Source organism: Apus apus, chromosome 18 (genome assembly GCF_020740795.1).
Source record: "Apus apus isolate bApuApu2 chromosome 18, bApuApu2.pri.cur, whole genome shotgun sequence".
NCBI lineage: Eukaryota > Metazoa > Chordata > Aves > Apodiformes > Apodidae > Apus > Apus apus.
In genome coordinates this window covers 10,985,333-11,001,232 of record NC_067299.1, presented here as the reverse complement: position 1 = coordinate 11,001,232, position 15,900 = coordinate 10,985,333, and the positions used below count along the sequence as shown (strand labels likewise).

General features: G+C 56.2%; 1 protein-coding gene across 50 annotated transcripts in view; it reads left to right on the top strand.

Moving 5' to 3' along the window:
- The first annotated feature begins 3,306 nt into the window (after positions 1–3,306).
- The window catches only part of LOC127392005 (putative uncharacterized protein DDB_G0271982), a 158,200-nt gene continuing 145,606 nt past the window's right edge, over positions 3,307–15,900 (top strand). For 27 of the 50 annotated variants that reach the window (XM_051635350.1, XM_051635335.1, XM_051635343.1 and 24 more), the window contains exons 1-8: positions 3,307–3,436; positions 3,848–3,933; positions 4,083–4,186; positions 4,551–4,668; positions 4,946–5,180; positions 5,641–5,808; positions 6,135–6,556; positions 6,851–6,973. In XM_051635350.1, coding sequence (XP_051491310.1) covers positions 3,338–3,436; positions 3,848–3,933; positions 4,083–4,186; positions 4,551–4,668; positions 4,946–5,180; positions 5,641–5,808; positions 6,135–6,556; positions 6,851–6,973 — 1,355 coding nt within the window. In that variant the 5' untranslated portion in view covers positions 3,307–3,337. Of the gene's footprint in view, positions 3,437–3,847; positions 3,934–4,082; positions 4,187–4,550; positions 4,669–4,945; positions 5,181–5,640; positions 5,809–6,134; positions 6,557–6,850; positions 6,974–7,147; positions 7,269–7,714; positions 7,864–8,100; positions 8,173–8,431; positions 8,597–15,900 lie in introns of those variants that run through there. The other 23 variants (XM_051635341.1, XM_051635356.1, XM_051635344.1 and 20 more) reach the window with 6 other exon arrangements.

Here is a 15,900-nt window from a genome sequence, read left to right as displayed (position 1 = left end):
GGGGAGCTGAGTGAGCGGGCCATGTGGCTGGTTCTTTGTTCTTGTGTTGGGCCAGAACCACACGAGTTCTGGCCGTAGTGCCGCAGGATGTTGCCTTTTCTCGGGGGGCACCCTGTGAGGACTGGCACATGGCAACGAGCTCTGCCCGGAGCCTTCTCTCCTCCAGGCTGAACAGAGCCAGCTCTCCCAGCCTTTCCTCCCAGCCCAGGCTCCCCAGTTGTGGCTGCAGCGCCGCGGGCTGTTCCCTTTTCCCAGGCAGGGCAGCACTAAGCTCAGTGTTTGCCCAGACGCCAGTGGCCGTTGGGGCGGTTCAGCCGCCGTTCCATTCGCTGCTGTTGGCAGCTCCCTGGCAGGCCCAGAAAGGCCCTGGGAGGTCCCTGGACACCATGAAGAAGGCACAGGACTTCAGCAGTGTCCAGAGGAAATGGTGTATTTGTAGGCATCACAGAAGTGTTATCACCAGGGCTGATGGGCTCGGGGGCAGCTGCGGCTTCGGGCCAGAGGAGATTGTCACAGCTCCTCACGGAGCCACGGCTGTGGGCCCTGCCCTGTGGCGAAGAAGTGCACGCCCTTGGAGTTTCCCAGCATCCCAGACCTTTCTTGTTCTTACAATGAGCTAGTTATACCCTTGGATAAGCTGACGCCAGCATCTTTCCTGTTTGTCGGAGCACCTTTCTGCAGCCCAGCCTTCTCCAGCTGAATGCCAGCGTTTCTGCAAGCAGTTACAATCTGCTTCCAGCTTGCAGGCAGTTGCAGCATCCCCCGGGTATTCAGCCCTGCAGAAGCTTCTGTTCCGTTCTTAGCGCTTCTCTTGTTCAACCGTTAACACGGCCTGGCAAGGGTTTCTACCTGCTCTTGCTGCAGTTCCCCTCACAACTCCTGCTCGTCCTCAACACAGACTTCCAAGTCAGCTTCCCCGTGGCTTCAGACCCACGCAAGCGACTGGGTCGCTGGGCCCTGAGCGCCATGAGCCTCCCGTTCCTACAGTGGGCCGCTCCCAACCCCCCCGGCCCAGCAGAGGGGTGCAGCTCATGTCCACGGCGAGGACTGCTCGTCCCCAGGGTCCTGCCACAGGGGTTCTGTGGGGACAAGGGAAGGCTGTGCTGGGCAGGGGTGTCAAGGGCTGAGCAGCGGGAGCTGTGGGGAGAGGGTGAGGGGCTGCTGAGGCCCCGAGCGCAGCCAGCTCCCCCCGAGGGCTGAGCAGCCATCGCCTGCCCAAGCTGCGCAGCCAGGCCAGCCTGCCCTCCCGCCACAGACCTGCCGGGGAAGAGGGGCAGGAAGAAGCAGGGAGGGGCAGCAGGAAGCCCCTCAGCACTTGCAGCCCCGTGTGGGGACGTGGCAGGGCTGAGGCGCGGCCTGGGGAAAGCCCTCCTGCTGAGGAGACCGTGAGCTGGGGGCAGCTCCCTGAGGCCCCTGCCCACTGCAGAGCCCCCCCTGGCAGGGGCACGGGTGTGTGCTGCCCCTCTGTGACACGCTCTGACGTCACAATGGGACAGCCCCCATATCCCCAGGCCACCAGCATCCAGCCCACACACCCGAGGCCGGGCCGAGGGGACTCCAGACGCTGGGGGCTGCTCTTGCCAGCACTCTGCTTCAGCCGAGCTGCTCTGCAGAGAGGAGGAGCAGGGAGAGAGGCAGCAGCACAGCACGGGGAGCGCTGAAGGGCGCAGCGGACGGAGGAGGACGAGAAGGAGGCTTTTGGCGGGAAAGCAAGAGAGCCCTTGGCCGCCACCCCTGCTGCAGTTGTTGACCCGAGCAAGGCTGCAGCTAAGATGGCCCACAGAGTGCTTCTTGCCTGCCCGCCTGTGCCCGACAATGCAGAGGATCCAGAGGGCTGGTAAGGAGTGTTGCTGGCTCAAGGGCATCTCTGCCAACAGGCACGGAAAGCCTGAGGGCTGTGGGGGTGGCTGCTCAGGATGGCTGCCTGCAAGAGGGCACCTGCTGGAGCAGCCCTGAGGGCTGAGGGGCGCATCTGCCAGACACGGCTCCTCCTTCTCTCCTGACACGGCCCCTGCCTTCCTGGGGCAGCCCAGGCGCAAGTCCCTGGCCCTGAAGGGCTGCTCTTTGCCTCGGGGAAGGCGCGAAGGCGCTGGTGGGCCACACGGAGTGGCTGGCTTCAGAGATGGGGCACGGGGAAGCTGCTTCCTGCTGGGGAGCCGGCGGCACCTGCTCGGAGCAGCTGAGACCTCTGTGGAGCACAGCACTGTGCCCTTGCTGGCAGGTCAAGCCGCTGCCGGTTTCCCGCAGGAGCGCGGCACAGCCGCCAGGAAAGGAGCCCTCGGGGAGGCAGGCTGGCTGTCCCGTGCTTCTCCTCGGGGTCTGGAGAGACCACCTGAAACGCTCGTGTGTTTTGGAGACCTGTCAGTCCTTGGAGGCGGAGTGGGCTGAAGGGTTTTGAGGTTGCTGCCTCAGAGCGTGACGTCTCCTCCCCTTGTTTTTGCAGCGTTCGACAGGCTCTGGATCAGCATTTCGTTTTACCTCAGCCAACAGCTGGCTCTCCACCAGGTGGGACTTGCCTCCTGCTCCTCCCCTCCCACCCTGATGAAGGCTGACAAAGTCCGGACAGCCCTTTGCCACGGAGTACAGCTGTTCTCCCTGACCTCTCGGCTTCCTCGTGGGCAAAGGGGAGGGAGAGGGACCAGCGCAGACCCTGTTTGTCTCTCTCCAAGGTTTCCAAAGAGCCCCCCTGGCTCTTGGGTTGCTGAGGCCTGGGGCAGGGCACTGCGCACCGTCCCCACTCTCTGACCAGCCGTCCAGCTGTCCCTCCAAGACTTCTTCTGACGCACCATCTCCTCTGTTTCAGGATGTCCACATTCCTGGTCTGGGGACATTTGCGGTGGTGAAGAAGGCAGTAGTCAGGACGGGGAAGGATCTGGTGGTTGTGGTGAGACCCGTGTTCCGCCTGTGCCAGACTGTTGCAACGAATTATGGCCTCCGATGCGCTGACACAGCCGCTCCTGGTAAGCAGGCAGGCTGAGAGCAGCACTTGCCCTTGAGCAGAGCGGGGAGGGGGGCTCTGCTGCCCAGAGGGGACTGAGCAGAGGGCGAGCTTCTGGGCAGAGGCTGTGGCAGCCGGGCAGCTCCGGAGCCACCTCTTGCCTGAGGGCCTGGCAGCTGCTGCCTTGGACCGCTGCCTGCTGGGCAGCTCTGCAAGGCCCCCCGTTCCTCTTGTCTTTCAGTTCCTGGACGTCGTAAGCAGCTGCCCTATGCTCGGATCGCCTCAGACGACGGTGTCTTGCAGAGCACGGTGCAGCTTTGCATGGAAAGGACCCTGCGTCTTTTCCACATCTGCCTGCAGACCGGGAAGAACGTTGCCATTGTTTGGCGGGACGTGGGCATGCTGATTGTCCAGGGCAAGGACCTGAAAATGAGCTTTTACAGGGACTTTCTGCGAAGGCTCAACGGGACTGACAAAGCCATGGAAGCTCTTCTCAGGGTAGGATGTTCCTCTTCCCAGCACCACTCTTGGCTCTCTTGAAATGGCTCCTGGGGGCTGAGGGGGCTGCTCTCTCCTGGCCTGCCGTGCCTCACTCAGCCGCTTGGGCTCCTGCTGGTCTGCAGCTCAGCAGGCTCTGGGTAGAGCACTTGATGCGTGCCATGGTCTGGCTGTGCAAGAGACACCCCAGAGGGGCCTCACCTGGGGACAGAAGGCCAGGCTGATGATGGGCAGTGCTGCTTGCCCCCCTCCTGGGGGGCTGGGTGCAGAGGCACAGGCAGAGCAAGGCTTGCTGAGGCCAGAGCCCTTGGGCTGCTCCAGCTCTTGCCTTGTGTTGCTCCAAGGCGGACTGAGCAGCCAGCCCTTGCCAGTGTCCCCATCTCCTGCCATCTCTCTCCATCCTCCTTGCAGCTGCCAGAGATGAGGGACTCGGTCATCTCAGGCCAAGCCACTGCTGCTTCCCTGACCTCTTCTGGAGATGTTCTCGTCCTGCCAGAGTATGTTTGCTGGAAGGCTGGAAACACAGCGGCACAGGCTGACGGGGCCTCGCCTGCCCCTCCAGGACCTGGACTTCCTGCCCTGGTCCTCCGCCATGGGCTGCCTGGGGTGTCCTTTCTTCAGCCTGCTGCCTTCCTCCTCTTTCCAGGTACAAGCACGAGACCGTGCCTAGGACGGCAACGGTGAGAATAGACCCGGCAGGACGTGTGACGGTTGCCCCAGGGCCAAAACCTGGTGCCAGTGGGCAGAAAGGTAAGGGCCCAGCGGGTTGCTGGCAGGTTTCCTTCCTCCAGGTCTGGAGGGGATCAGAGCTGAGGCTAAGCCAGGATGCCTGGAAGAGGGAGAGGCAGCTCCTGTGACTCTGGGTAGCTGTTGCGGTGAAGCCTGCAGGGAGCCCTTGTGGAACAAGGTCTGGGGACAGCCCTGCACCTCCAGTGGCCACTGGGACACCTTCCCGGGGGCGTTCAGCCAAAGGGATGAGAAGGACCAGCTTTGTCAGTGTGACAGCAGGCTCCAGCAGACCTGCAGGGCACTCTCGTGGGATCGGGAACACGATAGGCACCCAGAGCACCCCCAAGATCCTGTTCTGACCCACTGTCTCCTCTCCTGTTTCCAGAGGAGATTGCTCAGATGCAGCTCCTTCGCTGGGCAAGCCTTCCTCCAAAGCGGATTCCTTCAGGGCGTGTCAAGGCAGGGCAGGGACAGAAAGCTGGGGGCACGAAGCCTCGTGCCAGGTGAGATGTTTGCGGCCGGGGAGGAGGGTGACCCCGTGTCTCTCCTCTGCGGGAGATGTTTCTCCTGGATGCAGAGGCCAGAGGAACTGCGCGTGTGTCTGCGGCCATAGGCCCCCGTTCCTCTCGTTGCTGAGGGAAGAGAGGGCTTAGACCTCGGGCATCCTGAATTGGAGTGGGGCTGCTGGGCACTGCCCAGCCTGACAGCACGGGGTCAGATGCAGCTGCAGAAGCAGCTCCTGCTGCGCTCCTGCCAACGCACCCTGGGGTGTCTCTGCAGGCTGCTACCGGCCATCCAGGAGAGCTCTGCCAAGGAGAAAATGAAGGAGAAGGAGAGGGTGAAGGAGAAGGAGAAGAAGGTGAAGGAGAAGGAGAAGGAGAAGGAGAAGCAGAAGGAGAAGGAGAAGAAGAAGGAGAAGGAGAAGGAGAAGAAGGAGAAAGAGGAGAAAGTCCTTCCTTTGCTCACCAACAGAGTGGTGGACTTTGTTGCCAGAGCTATTGAGGAGAGACAAAAGGTAGGTGGGCTGGGCTGCTGCAGGGGGCCTGTTGCACTGGCCTGCAGAGCAGCGTCGCTCCACACCCGCCCCTTCTCACTGTGCTCTGCCTGTGTGTTCTTGGCACCGCGGCCAGTTGCTTTGGTGCTTCCTGGGAGAGAAGTGGGCTACTCTGTCCTTGGCAAACGCACTTTTCACTCCGCTGGCCTGATGGGCCACAGCCAGAGGCCTCCCTTGGGGGTGTTTCTGTGTGCAAGGTGGCTGCAAGACTTGTCAGGGGTGACCAGCTGCCAGGTGGCTTTTAGCCTGCTGGTCGCTTCGCTCCCTGCTCATTCCCAACAGGCTCTTTGCTGGAGCCTGCAGGAACCCGGGGGCAGAAAGGCAGACAGAAGGGGTGGAAGGGAGAGTGGGAATGAAAAGCACTCAGCCCTCTGCAGGGCAGACTAATGCTGCCTGCTGTTACGTTTTGGTGGTCTTGCAGAATAAACAGGCCAAGAAGAAGAAGCAGCTGCCACCTCACGTCTTGAAATACCTGAAGGCAGAGGAGGCAAAGAAGAAGAGAGAGCTGGCAGAGAGCAGGAGAAGAAAGAGAAGCCAGTCAGCGACCCGAGGGAAGGCGAAGGGAGACCCGAAGACCAAGAGGGGCCAGGTACTTGGAATTCCAGCAGGAAAAGAACACTTTCTGCTGCAGGGGGACTGGCCTTGCAAGGTGCCTGTAGCACCCAAGCCTTGGTAGCAGCATTGCTGCAGCAGTGCCGGGTGGCTGACAGCTGCCTTTCAGGAGCAGGAGGGGTGACAGGTGGCTGTAGTGAACCCCCGCTGACACTCAGGCGTCACCCCAAGGACACGCTGAGGTCCTCCTCCTGGATTTCCCCGTCCCACTAGGGTCCCTGCCAGCAGGGTCTGGGGGTGGGCGTGCTGGGAAGCAGCACCTGGCGAGTGCGGGGCTGTTGTCTGAGAGTCTCTCCTGTGCAGCAATCCAGTTCCCCGTTGCCAGCCGGGCGATCATCAGCCAGGAAGCCATCAGCCCGGCAATCACCAGCCGGGCGACCAGCAAGAAGGCAGCCATCAGCCCGGCAGTCACCAGCCAGGAAAGCACCAGGCAGGCCAGCACCAGCCGGGCAGCCGTCAGCCAGGCAACCGTCAGCTGGGCAACAATCAGCCAGGCCTCCATCAGCCAGGCAGCCCTCAGCCAGGCAACCCTCAGCCAGGCAGCCCTCAGCCAGGCAACCCTCAGCCAGGGAACCCTCTGCCAGGGAACCCTCAGCCCGCCCTGCCTGTCCCAGGCAGAAGAGGGATTGCGGAGCTGACCTCCTGGAGAGGATGTTGGGGCAGCGGCAAGGGGCCAAGGGACATCCAGGCAGGGTGCAGCAGGACAACCGTGTGCCCCCGAAGCGGTAAGAGTGTGTCAGCTCACGCCAAGGCCTGGGGCAGTGGGGTGGTGCTGAGCTGCAGGCGGGGCGCCAAGGAAGCCAAGGCCTGAGCCACGGGGCTGCACAGAGCAGCTGGGCAGCTCTCCAGCCATGGGAATGAGCTGGGCACAGCTGGACGGCAGGGGCCAAGGCAGGATGCTGGCGACTCCTGCTGCCTGGAAGGGGCTGTGGGGCCAAAGGGGGCACCAAGCGTGCGTGGGGCTGGGTGCGGGAGGAGAGAGGCAGGAGGGTCACAAGCCTCGGTCCTTGCTGTTGCAGGAGCCTTTCCCCGCGGACACAGCGCGTCCTGCTGCAGGTGGTGACGTGCATCCTGGGGCAGGTGGCCCGCAAGCGCAGGGGCCAGAGGGACGAGCAGAGGGATCTGCAGGAGAAGCTCAAGTGGTAAATCATCCCTCCCGAGGCGGGCGGGGCTTCCTCTGGCGCAGCTTCCTCGGCGGGGCTCAGAGGGGCTGTTGGTGGCCCCGGGCTCTCGGCAGGCGCCCAGCCCGGCAGCCCCGGCTGGGCAGCGCTCTGCCTCCCTGCGCTCAGCCCACTCTCTCCCGCTCTGTGTCGCAGCGAGCTGGCGGTGCTGCAGTGGAGCCGGGCGAGGGACGAGCCGCAGAGCAGCCAAGACCTGCAGGCAGCTGGAGCCCGACCCGCAGCCCAGGCTGGGCCAGGGCAGAGGAGCGCAGGAGCGGTACGTGGCGTGGGCTGGTGGGGCTGCAGCCGCCCGGGGAAAAGCACGGCTGCACGGCTCGGGTGTCTTCCGAGAGCCCTGCCCCTGTGCTCAGCTGAGGGCTGCAGCCCTTCTCGCCGGCATTGCTGGAGAGGCAGCAGGTGGTTGTGCCCCTTTCCAAGGCAGCCGTTGCTTGTGTCAGCTCCAGAAGCCGCCCAGGACTTGTTGCCCTGCTGGTGTTTGTCCCGGCAGCGGCCCTGCCAGGCGTGTCTGGCACAGCCAGCAGCTGGGCTGCTCTCAGCCCCGGGGCACTTGGCTGCGGGGCCGTTGCAGAGAGGCTCTGCAGTCGGGCCTGCGAGCAAAGCAGGGGCAAGAGGGAGGCAGGGAGGGAGGGGGAGAGCTCAAGTGGCCGCAGCCTCCTGCGGGGAGACTAAGGCTGCTGCTGCTGCTTTGCCGTGGCCCTGCAGGCAAAGCCCCGCGCCTGCACGGAGGAGGAGAGACAGAAGCTCTGGGACTCCTTGCGCAAGAAGTACCAGCAGAAGGCAAGGCACAGGAAGAGAGAGCCATGGAAGCCCTGAAGGCTGGCAGAGAGCAGGGAGAGCCATGGCATGCCCAGGTACTGCAGGCAGGGTAAAAGAGCTGGGAGAAGAGCTTTGGTCTCCTGCCGGGGAGCCAAGGCGGGAAGGCAGGCTCAGCCCCCGGTGCCAGGTGCCCCTCTGCAGCCCCAAGCAGAGCTGGCTCTCAGGGAGCTGTGGGGTTGGATGGCAGCCTGGGGGTGTTTGGGAGAGGGGAGAGGCGGGAGGGTCTCAGCTGAGGTGTCAGACTTTGTCCTTTTGCCTTTCTCCGTGGGCAGAGCAGCCACCCGTCTCCTCCGGAAGGCAGAGGGAAGAGCCCATTGCCCTGGTGCTGAGGAGGACTCCCTCAGGTAAAGATCTCTGAAGATGGCAGGTGTTTGCCCTGCCTGGCAGCGCCCTTCCTTCCTTTGACCCCCCACAGCCCCTGGGCAAAGAGGTCTTTTCCTGACAGCCCTGGTGGTGTGGAGAGCAGCAGGCCGGGCTTGCAGCACAGGGACCGTGGGCCTGCTCTGTCCAGGGGCAGATCCCACCACGTGTGGGGTCGGACGAGACCCGCAGTGTTGCTCTGCACCTCTCTGTGCATCCAAGACCACAGAGTTTTGTGTTCAGCTCCTCAGCTCTGCGGCGCAGATCCCGCCCGCGTCAGTGAGTGCCAGGAGAGCCCCGGGACACAGAGGCTGCCCAGAGAGATGTCCAGCAGGAGCCTTCTCCAGCAGGGCCGGGCAGGCAGGCTGTGGGCAGCAGCACTCCCCCCTGTTGAGTAAAGTCTCGCTTGCAAACCACTGTGTCTGACTCTGTGGCTCTTTCCTTGGTGGCTGTGACATTGTCACTCAACAGTGGGTGAGCTTTGGTGGGGCAGGGCAAGGCCGCTGCAGGCAAGAGGGCTGGAGGGCTAGGAGGGTCGCAAGATGACCGACTTGGGCCAGTCTTTTTCCTTGTGGCCATCATTCCTGTCAGGTGCTCTCGGCAGCTCTCAGAGCGGGCCGCCATCCAGGCAGGAGAGGCCTCGGCAACTTTTTGCAGGGATGCTGTTTGGGGAAAATGCAAATGTGAATGGCTCTATCTATACAGTCAGAAAGTGTCCTTTAGGGAGGTAATGCAAAAGGTCCTGTGCTTTTAAGGGAGAGGGTTAAGGATCAAAGGGAGGAGGGAAGGAGGGAAGGAAACCTGAAGTCATTCGGCCTCAAGAGGTCACGCTGTGTGTGCAAGTATGAGGAGAGGAGTGTGTGTGTGTGTGTGTGGTGCTGTTCCCCTGAGGCTTGTCCCCGAGGCAGTTGGTGGCCCCTTCTCGCCAGGCAGGAGGGCAGGTCCGTGGTGTCGGAGGGGCAGCCTCTCGGCAGCGGGTGCAGCGGCCGTTGGTTTCCCCTCCAGCGGCAGGAAGACGGGGAGGGGGCTCTGGCCCCGACCCCAGGGCTCGGGACCCCGGCACGCTCGGCGCTGAGGCCCAGGCTGGACCCGGGGCAGGCAGGCAGGCAGGGTCCCAGCAGCAGTGTCCGCAGCAGGGGGTGTCCCTCTCAGAAAGCGTCCGAATGGGCCTCAGGGAGGAGGGAAGGGCCCACCTGCTGCCCTCGCCCCTTTGATACCCCCTGACCCACCCGTCCAGTCAGTGTCACTGTCCAGAGCCAAGGAGCGTCCACCAGCCCCAAGTTAGGGTGGCGACTACCAGGGGCACAGGAGGGCTTGTCGCTCCTCCTTTCTGCCCCAGACCACATCGATGTATTTTTAACAAATAACTAGACACAGTATAAATAAAACATTGTAAACATTGAAATTGATCAATCACCTAGTCTAAATCAAACTCTTACTAACATCTCAAACTCTTACTAACATGTCAGACTCCTATTACTTCTGGCAGTCACTAGGTTGCTCAATTGTGATTATTGAACCGGATGAGAGCATTTATATTATCATTCACCCTTGGATCCTGAGGTGTTTGTTCTAGTGGGAATCTTTAGAAAAATAGATCATTTAGGGAATTCCCAATTTGAACCAAATTCCTGTCACTTCAGTGAGTTCTGCAATAATGTTCTTAATTACTGCCCATCCATACAATATATTTGCAAACAACAACTCAAAGGCAAGAGCGGTTTGGTGCGAAGGTATCCATCCTACATGGAAATGAGGATTCTTCTTGGCAATTTTCGAATTTGTTGCCATTTCTCTTTATGCCCGACAGGCAGCCTGTCACTTTCCCAGTTATTACTCTCCCAGAAAGGAATCCATTCCACACAGCCTTTAAAAACCGCAAGGAATCTGTGTAAATGTCCACAGTGTCCTTGGAGGCTTTTTCTTTTACAAAAACATGAAGAACAGCATTCAGTTCTCCCACCTGGGCGCTGCCCTTATCTTGGTTTATGATTTGTCTGCCTGTGGAAGGTTTAACTGCAGCAGACTGGAACAACCAAGTTTTCCCTTCTCTTCGCGACGAAGCATCTGCAAACGAAGCGTTAACCATTTCACTTCTATATTCTGGGGCTTCTTTGATAGGACTGGGAACTTTCCTTTTCAAATCCTTTTCATTTGTAGATTCAATTTGTTGTGGAATATTTAATGGTTTATCTGGGCCTTCTCCAAGTTGGGACAGCCCAGAATAGTACTCAATACGACTATAGCACTTTCTGATTGTAGCCTTTTGGGATATTCCTTCTGGAGGGGCCTTTCCAGATAGTACTTGGCTAACTACCTTGAAAGGGCCTCAAAGAATTATGTTTTGTCTTTTAATGATCTTGCTGATTTCTTTTAGTGCTGTACACACTGTTAGCAATCCCTTTTCCAGAATAGAAGATCGGTTTTCTGAATCCTTCAATGCCTGAGAGTAAAAGCCAATTGGTCGAGTACTCCCAGTAGGTCCCTGTTGCCAAAAATGATATGGTAAGGCACTGGCTGAAAACCCCCACTCTATGATTACGGGATCCCCTGGGTGAAGGGGGCCCAGAGTTTGGTATGTCTGTGCCTCCAATAATAATGTTTGAGGGCCTCATCATGAGGACTGATCCATTCCCAGCAGGCACCCTGGGTCATTGCCCGTGTTTCTCAGAGGGAAACATTGTTCTTCTGGTGTCCCCAGGAGGAACTTGCAGCCCTTGCCCCTCATCTCTTCCATGAGGCTCCTTGTAAAAAGGGAGTCTCCATCTTCTCGGGGGGCACCCTGTGAGGACTGGCACATGGCAACGAGCTCTGCCCGGAGCCTTCTCTCCTCCAGGCTGAACAGAGCCAGCTCTCCCAGCCTTTCCTCCCAGCCCAGGCTCCCCAGCTGTGGCTGCAGCGCCGCGGGCTGTTCCCTTTTCCCAGGCAGGGCAGCACTAAGCTCAGTGTTTGCCCAGACGCCAGTGGCCGTTGGGCGGTTCAGCCGCCGTTCCATTCGCTGCTGTTGGCAGCTCCCTGGCAGGCCCAGAAAGGCCCTGGGAGGTCCCTGGACACCATGAAGAAGGCACAGGACTTCAGCAGTGTCCAGAGGAAATGGTGTATTTGTAGGCATCACAGAAGTGTTATCACCAGGGCTGACGGGCTCGGGGGCGGCTGCGGCTTCGGGCCAGAGGAGATTGTCACAGCTCCTCACGGAGCCACGGCTGTGGGCCCTGCCCTGTGGCGAAGAAGTGCACGCCCTTGGAGTTTCCCAGCATCCCAGACCTTTCTTGTTCTTACAACGAGCTAGTTATACCCTTGGATAAGCTGACGCCAGCATCTTTCCTGTTTGTCAGAGCACCTGTCTGGCAAACAACAACTCAAAGGCAAGTATAGGAGGAGAGAATGTTACAGAGCACCTTGTTTAGGCCATGGGGTGATCAGTCCCACAGCAGTCACAAAATAACTCCTCCAGAGTCCAGTAGCAGGTTGATCAGGCCTGCTCTTGTCACCGAGATGCCTCTGGCTGTTTAAGCTGTCATGATTTGCAATATATTAACCAACATCACTAGACACAGGTACACAGAAATGTAAACATACACACAACATGAATTATCCGTTTTGTACTGATTTTATGTTGTTTTGTCATTTAAATCGGATGCAACCCATGTATTTGAATTCACTGGTGTTTGTAAGGTGAGCTTGACCTCACCAGTATTTGGCAGGTTTGCCAAAACAGTCTGTCCAGGGTGGAGGGGAGTTTTAGATTGTTTAAAAGACATTTTCTCCATGACCTTGAGTAGTGTTCAGGCGGGGGTACCTGTTCACCCCCCCACCTATTGTTCACAGTAGTGACTGCATCCCTCAATCTTTCATCCCATTTCGAGTCCTGTGGGCAAACGAGACTTTTAATTAACCCATTAGTGTGTTCTACTATCCCATTAGCTTGTGGGTAGCATGGGACATGAAATGTCAATTTGATACCTTCCCTTTGAGCCCATTGTCGTACAAGATGTGAGGTGAAGTGAGTTCCCTTGTCAGATTGGCTATTTGTGGGTTTAGGTAGAATCCCAAACACTTTTTCTAAGAAGCAAACCGTGTTTTCACCATTTGCCTTCGAAACAGCTTCAGCACAGGTCAATCCTGACACCACTTCCACAATCACAATGATGTATTGTTTGGTTCCTGATCTTCGGAAGGGACCTGCCATGTGGACCACAAGGGTTTTCCTTCCCTGATATGCAGAGTGTCAGTTGCTAGGGGATGTGCCCCCAGTCTAATTTTGCAAAGATCACATGAGGAAATGACTGTTTGGCACTGCTCGCGGGTGACAGGCCACCCACCAGCTTGTGCCTCTTTGTATAAATAATTTGTTTCAATTCCTGATTTTCTCCTTCTGTGACAGCTGACTGGATTTCCTTCACATCAATTCCAGGTAGCTCATCAACATAGTTATTCCACTTAGTAGCTTCATCCTCTAGAGCGGTTTGGTATCCATCCTACATGGAAATGAGGATTCTTTTTGGCAATTTTCCAAATGTGTTGCCATTTCTCTTTATGCCAGACAGGCAGCCTGTCAATTTCCCAGTTATTACTCTCCCAGAAAGGAATCCATTCCACACAGCCATCCATCCCAAACCTTAGCAGGGTTACTGCCCTGGACCATGGTCTGCTGCACCATCGGCACTGGCCATTTGTCCAGCGGCAACCCAACGAGACACGTGGAAAAGGGGTTTCTTGGAGAGGCAAGCAGCCAAACACCAAGGCATCTTGTCCGCTCAGGTTTGCCAATGTAATCCATACATTCTCCTCAGGAAGGCGGTTGCCCCAAAGGATTTGGGGCTTTATTCCCATTATTATTAAAACCAAACAACCAATCATGTTCCCAATGGCTGTAAGAGTCAGAATAAAGTCCTTCCCAAGTGTTCTGATGATTTCTCAATTGTCAACAGCATCAGAGGTTTCAGGTGTTTGATGAACAGATGCAGGGCCGGGGCTGCTGTTTGTTGATTGCAGTAAGGGTTCACGAAAGGGCCTCACGTTCTTTGCCGGGATCCATCTAGGGCCTTTCTCTGTGGGAACACAAGCATAACCTCTTCCCCACATGACAAGAGGATCAGGTCCCAGAACCTTACCTGTTTCAGGATCGCGAATCAACACAGGAGCTTTAGTCCGTCCCTCAAGGGAGGCATTTCCATGACAGTGCTGAACTATTGGAGGATTTTCATCTATTAAAGAGCAATTTAAAACATTAAAAACATACCAAGCTTTCTGTAATCGTTCCTCAGGGGTGGCAGTCCCCATTCCCCCTTTCTGTTGTTGTAAAATGCGCTTTAAAGATGATGAGATCGCTCACTCAAAGACTGGCCTGTAGGGGAATGAGGAATACCAGTGATATGTGTTATACCCCATAAGGCAAAGAAGTCATTTGTTGTCTTTGAGACATATGCTGGGCCATTATCTGTTCTAATCTGAGAGAGAAACGCCCAAGGTGGCACAGGCACGCATCAGGTGCTTTCGAACATCACGTGCTTTTTCACCTGTATGACAAGAAGCAAACAAAGCACCAGAGAAGGCATCAATAGAAGAGTGCACATATTTTAACCTGCCAAACTCCAGACAATGGTGTAACGTCCGTTTGCCACAATTGTAACTTTGTAAACCTCTGGGATTCACCCCCCCCTGCTACTGAGGAAAGGAATGTCTTTGACAGTCAGGGCAAACAGCAATAAGATTAGATGCTTGCTGTGAAGAGAGCCCAAACTGTCGTTTTAACCCTCCTGCATTTGGATGAAAAAAGGAATGACTAAGTTTAGCTTGTGCAATGCGATCTGGCAATACCTGTACTGGTAAAGGTCATTAGTCGGCCTGTCGATTTCCTTCTGCAATAAAGCCAGGTAGAGAAGTGTGTGACCTTGCATGCATGATAAAAGAGGGGTGAGGTCACAAATCTAAAAGAAAAATCAATTCCTGTAACAAAAGAAATAAATCAGGATGTGACACATCACGCGATAATGCTGCTTCGGCCCGCTCAACAACTCCTGCAACATAAGCTGAATCAGTGACAAGATTAAGTGGAGTAGACCACCTTCGAAAAGCCCAAACAACTGCAGGTAGTTCCACAATTTGAGGGGATCTGGGAACAGTAGTTATGTCTGAGTCCCATGGATTAGACTGAGAATCCCACCATAAAATGACTGATTTGTGTGACCTCCCAGACCCGTCTGTAAAAACTTTAAGGGCCTGTAATGGCTGGTCACTTCTTTTAGGCATAGGTAAAAAGTTAAAGCCAGTGGTAAAAAGCCTGTGCTGAGGTGGATGGGATGTAAGTTGGCCTGTATCATCTGCCAATGCCATAGCAAACGTGTCTGACCGCTGGTTTAGCCACTGTAGATAAATATTGGTAACATGCAAACAGATACAGCAACAGTCCAAGCCCGCCAGCAACAACAAACGTTGCCTAGCCTTAACAATCAAAAAGACAAACATCTCGTGCTGGGTTCAGATAGTTTTTGTTGGCTGATTTGATAAAAAGACCCACTCGATAATGAGCAGGGGATCTGACATTTGAAGATCCCACTGAAATATTAGCGCATGAGGCTGCCGGGCAGGATTGAAAAGAATAAGTCAGTGTCCCCTTTTAATGGGTCAAAAAAAAGGGTTAGTTCTGCACTGGAGATTCCTAACAGTGGTCGGACCCAGTTTATTGTTCCCAGTCATTCCTGTGCATCATGTAGGCTCTCAATGTTTGCCTTTATCTGTAAGGGCTGAGGGGTTATGGTCTGAGCTCTTATGCGCCAGCCTAAAGATTTCCATGGTGTTGTTTTCTGAACCTTTTCTGGTGCAATACAAAGGCCTGCTTTAGGAACAGCAGCCGTGACAAGGGCTAAAGCTTTCTCCATGACTTTCTGGTGTTGTGCAGCCACGAGGATATCATCCATATAAGGATATAATAATGCATCAGGCACTGCAGCCCGAATAGGACTAAGTACCCTAGCCACATACCACTGACAGATTGTAGGGCTGTTCTTCATTCCCTGTGGCAGAACAACCCAGGGATATCTCTGTAATGGAGCTTGCATCTTGACGCTTGGGACTGAAAAGGCAAATTTAGGAGCATTGTCTGGATGCAATGGGATATTGAAAAAGCAGTCTTTAAGATCAATAACAGTTAGATGCCAATGTCTGGGAATCATGGTGGGAGAGGGGAGCGCTGGTTGGAGGGCTCCCATATCTTCCATAGCGTCATTAATTTTTCTTAAGTCATGGAGCAAGCGCCACCTGCCAGTTTGTTTTTTAATAACAAAAACTGGTGAATTGTATGGACTAGTGGAAGGTACAATATGCCCCCTCTTTAACTGTTCCATGACCAGTTCTTGAAGGGCACGAAGCTTTTCTAGTGGTAGGGGCCATTGATCCACCCAAATAGGAGTGTTTGTTTTCCAAGTTAACTGTAGGGTGTCGCGCACTTCAATGACCCCCTCTCAAAATGGGTCTGAATGGAAACCCCCCATTGTGATAACACATCATGCCCCCATAAAACCATAGGGACGGGTGTCCTGGTTTGAGCCAGGATTAAGCCAATTTTTCTTTTCACTGATTTTTTTTTTCTTCAGTAAGCTTTCTTGTAACTAGCAACTATGTGTTCTGCTAGGCTGATAAGACAGTGGAATGTTTTTCTAACTACTGAGGTTTCAAGGTTACATCTTCACTCTGCCGGCTCAGACATTATG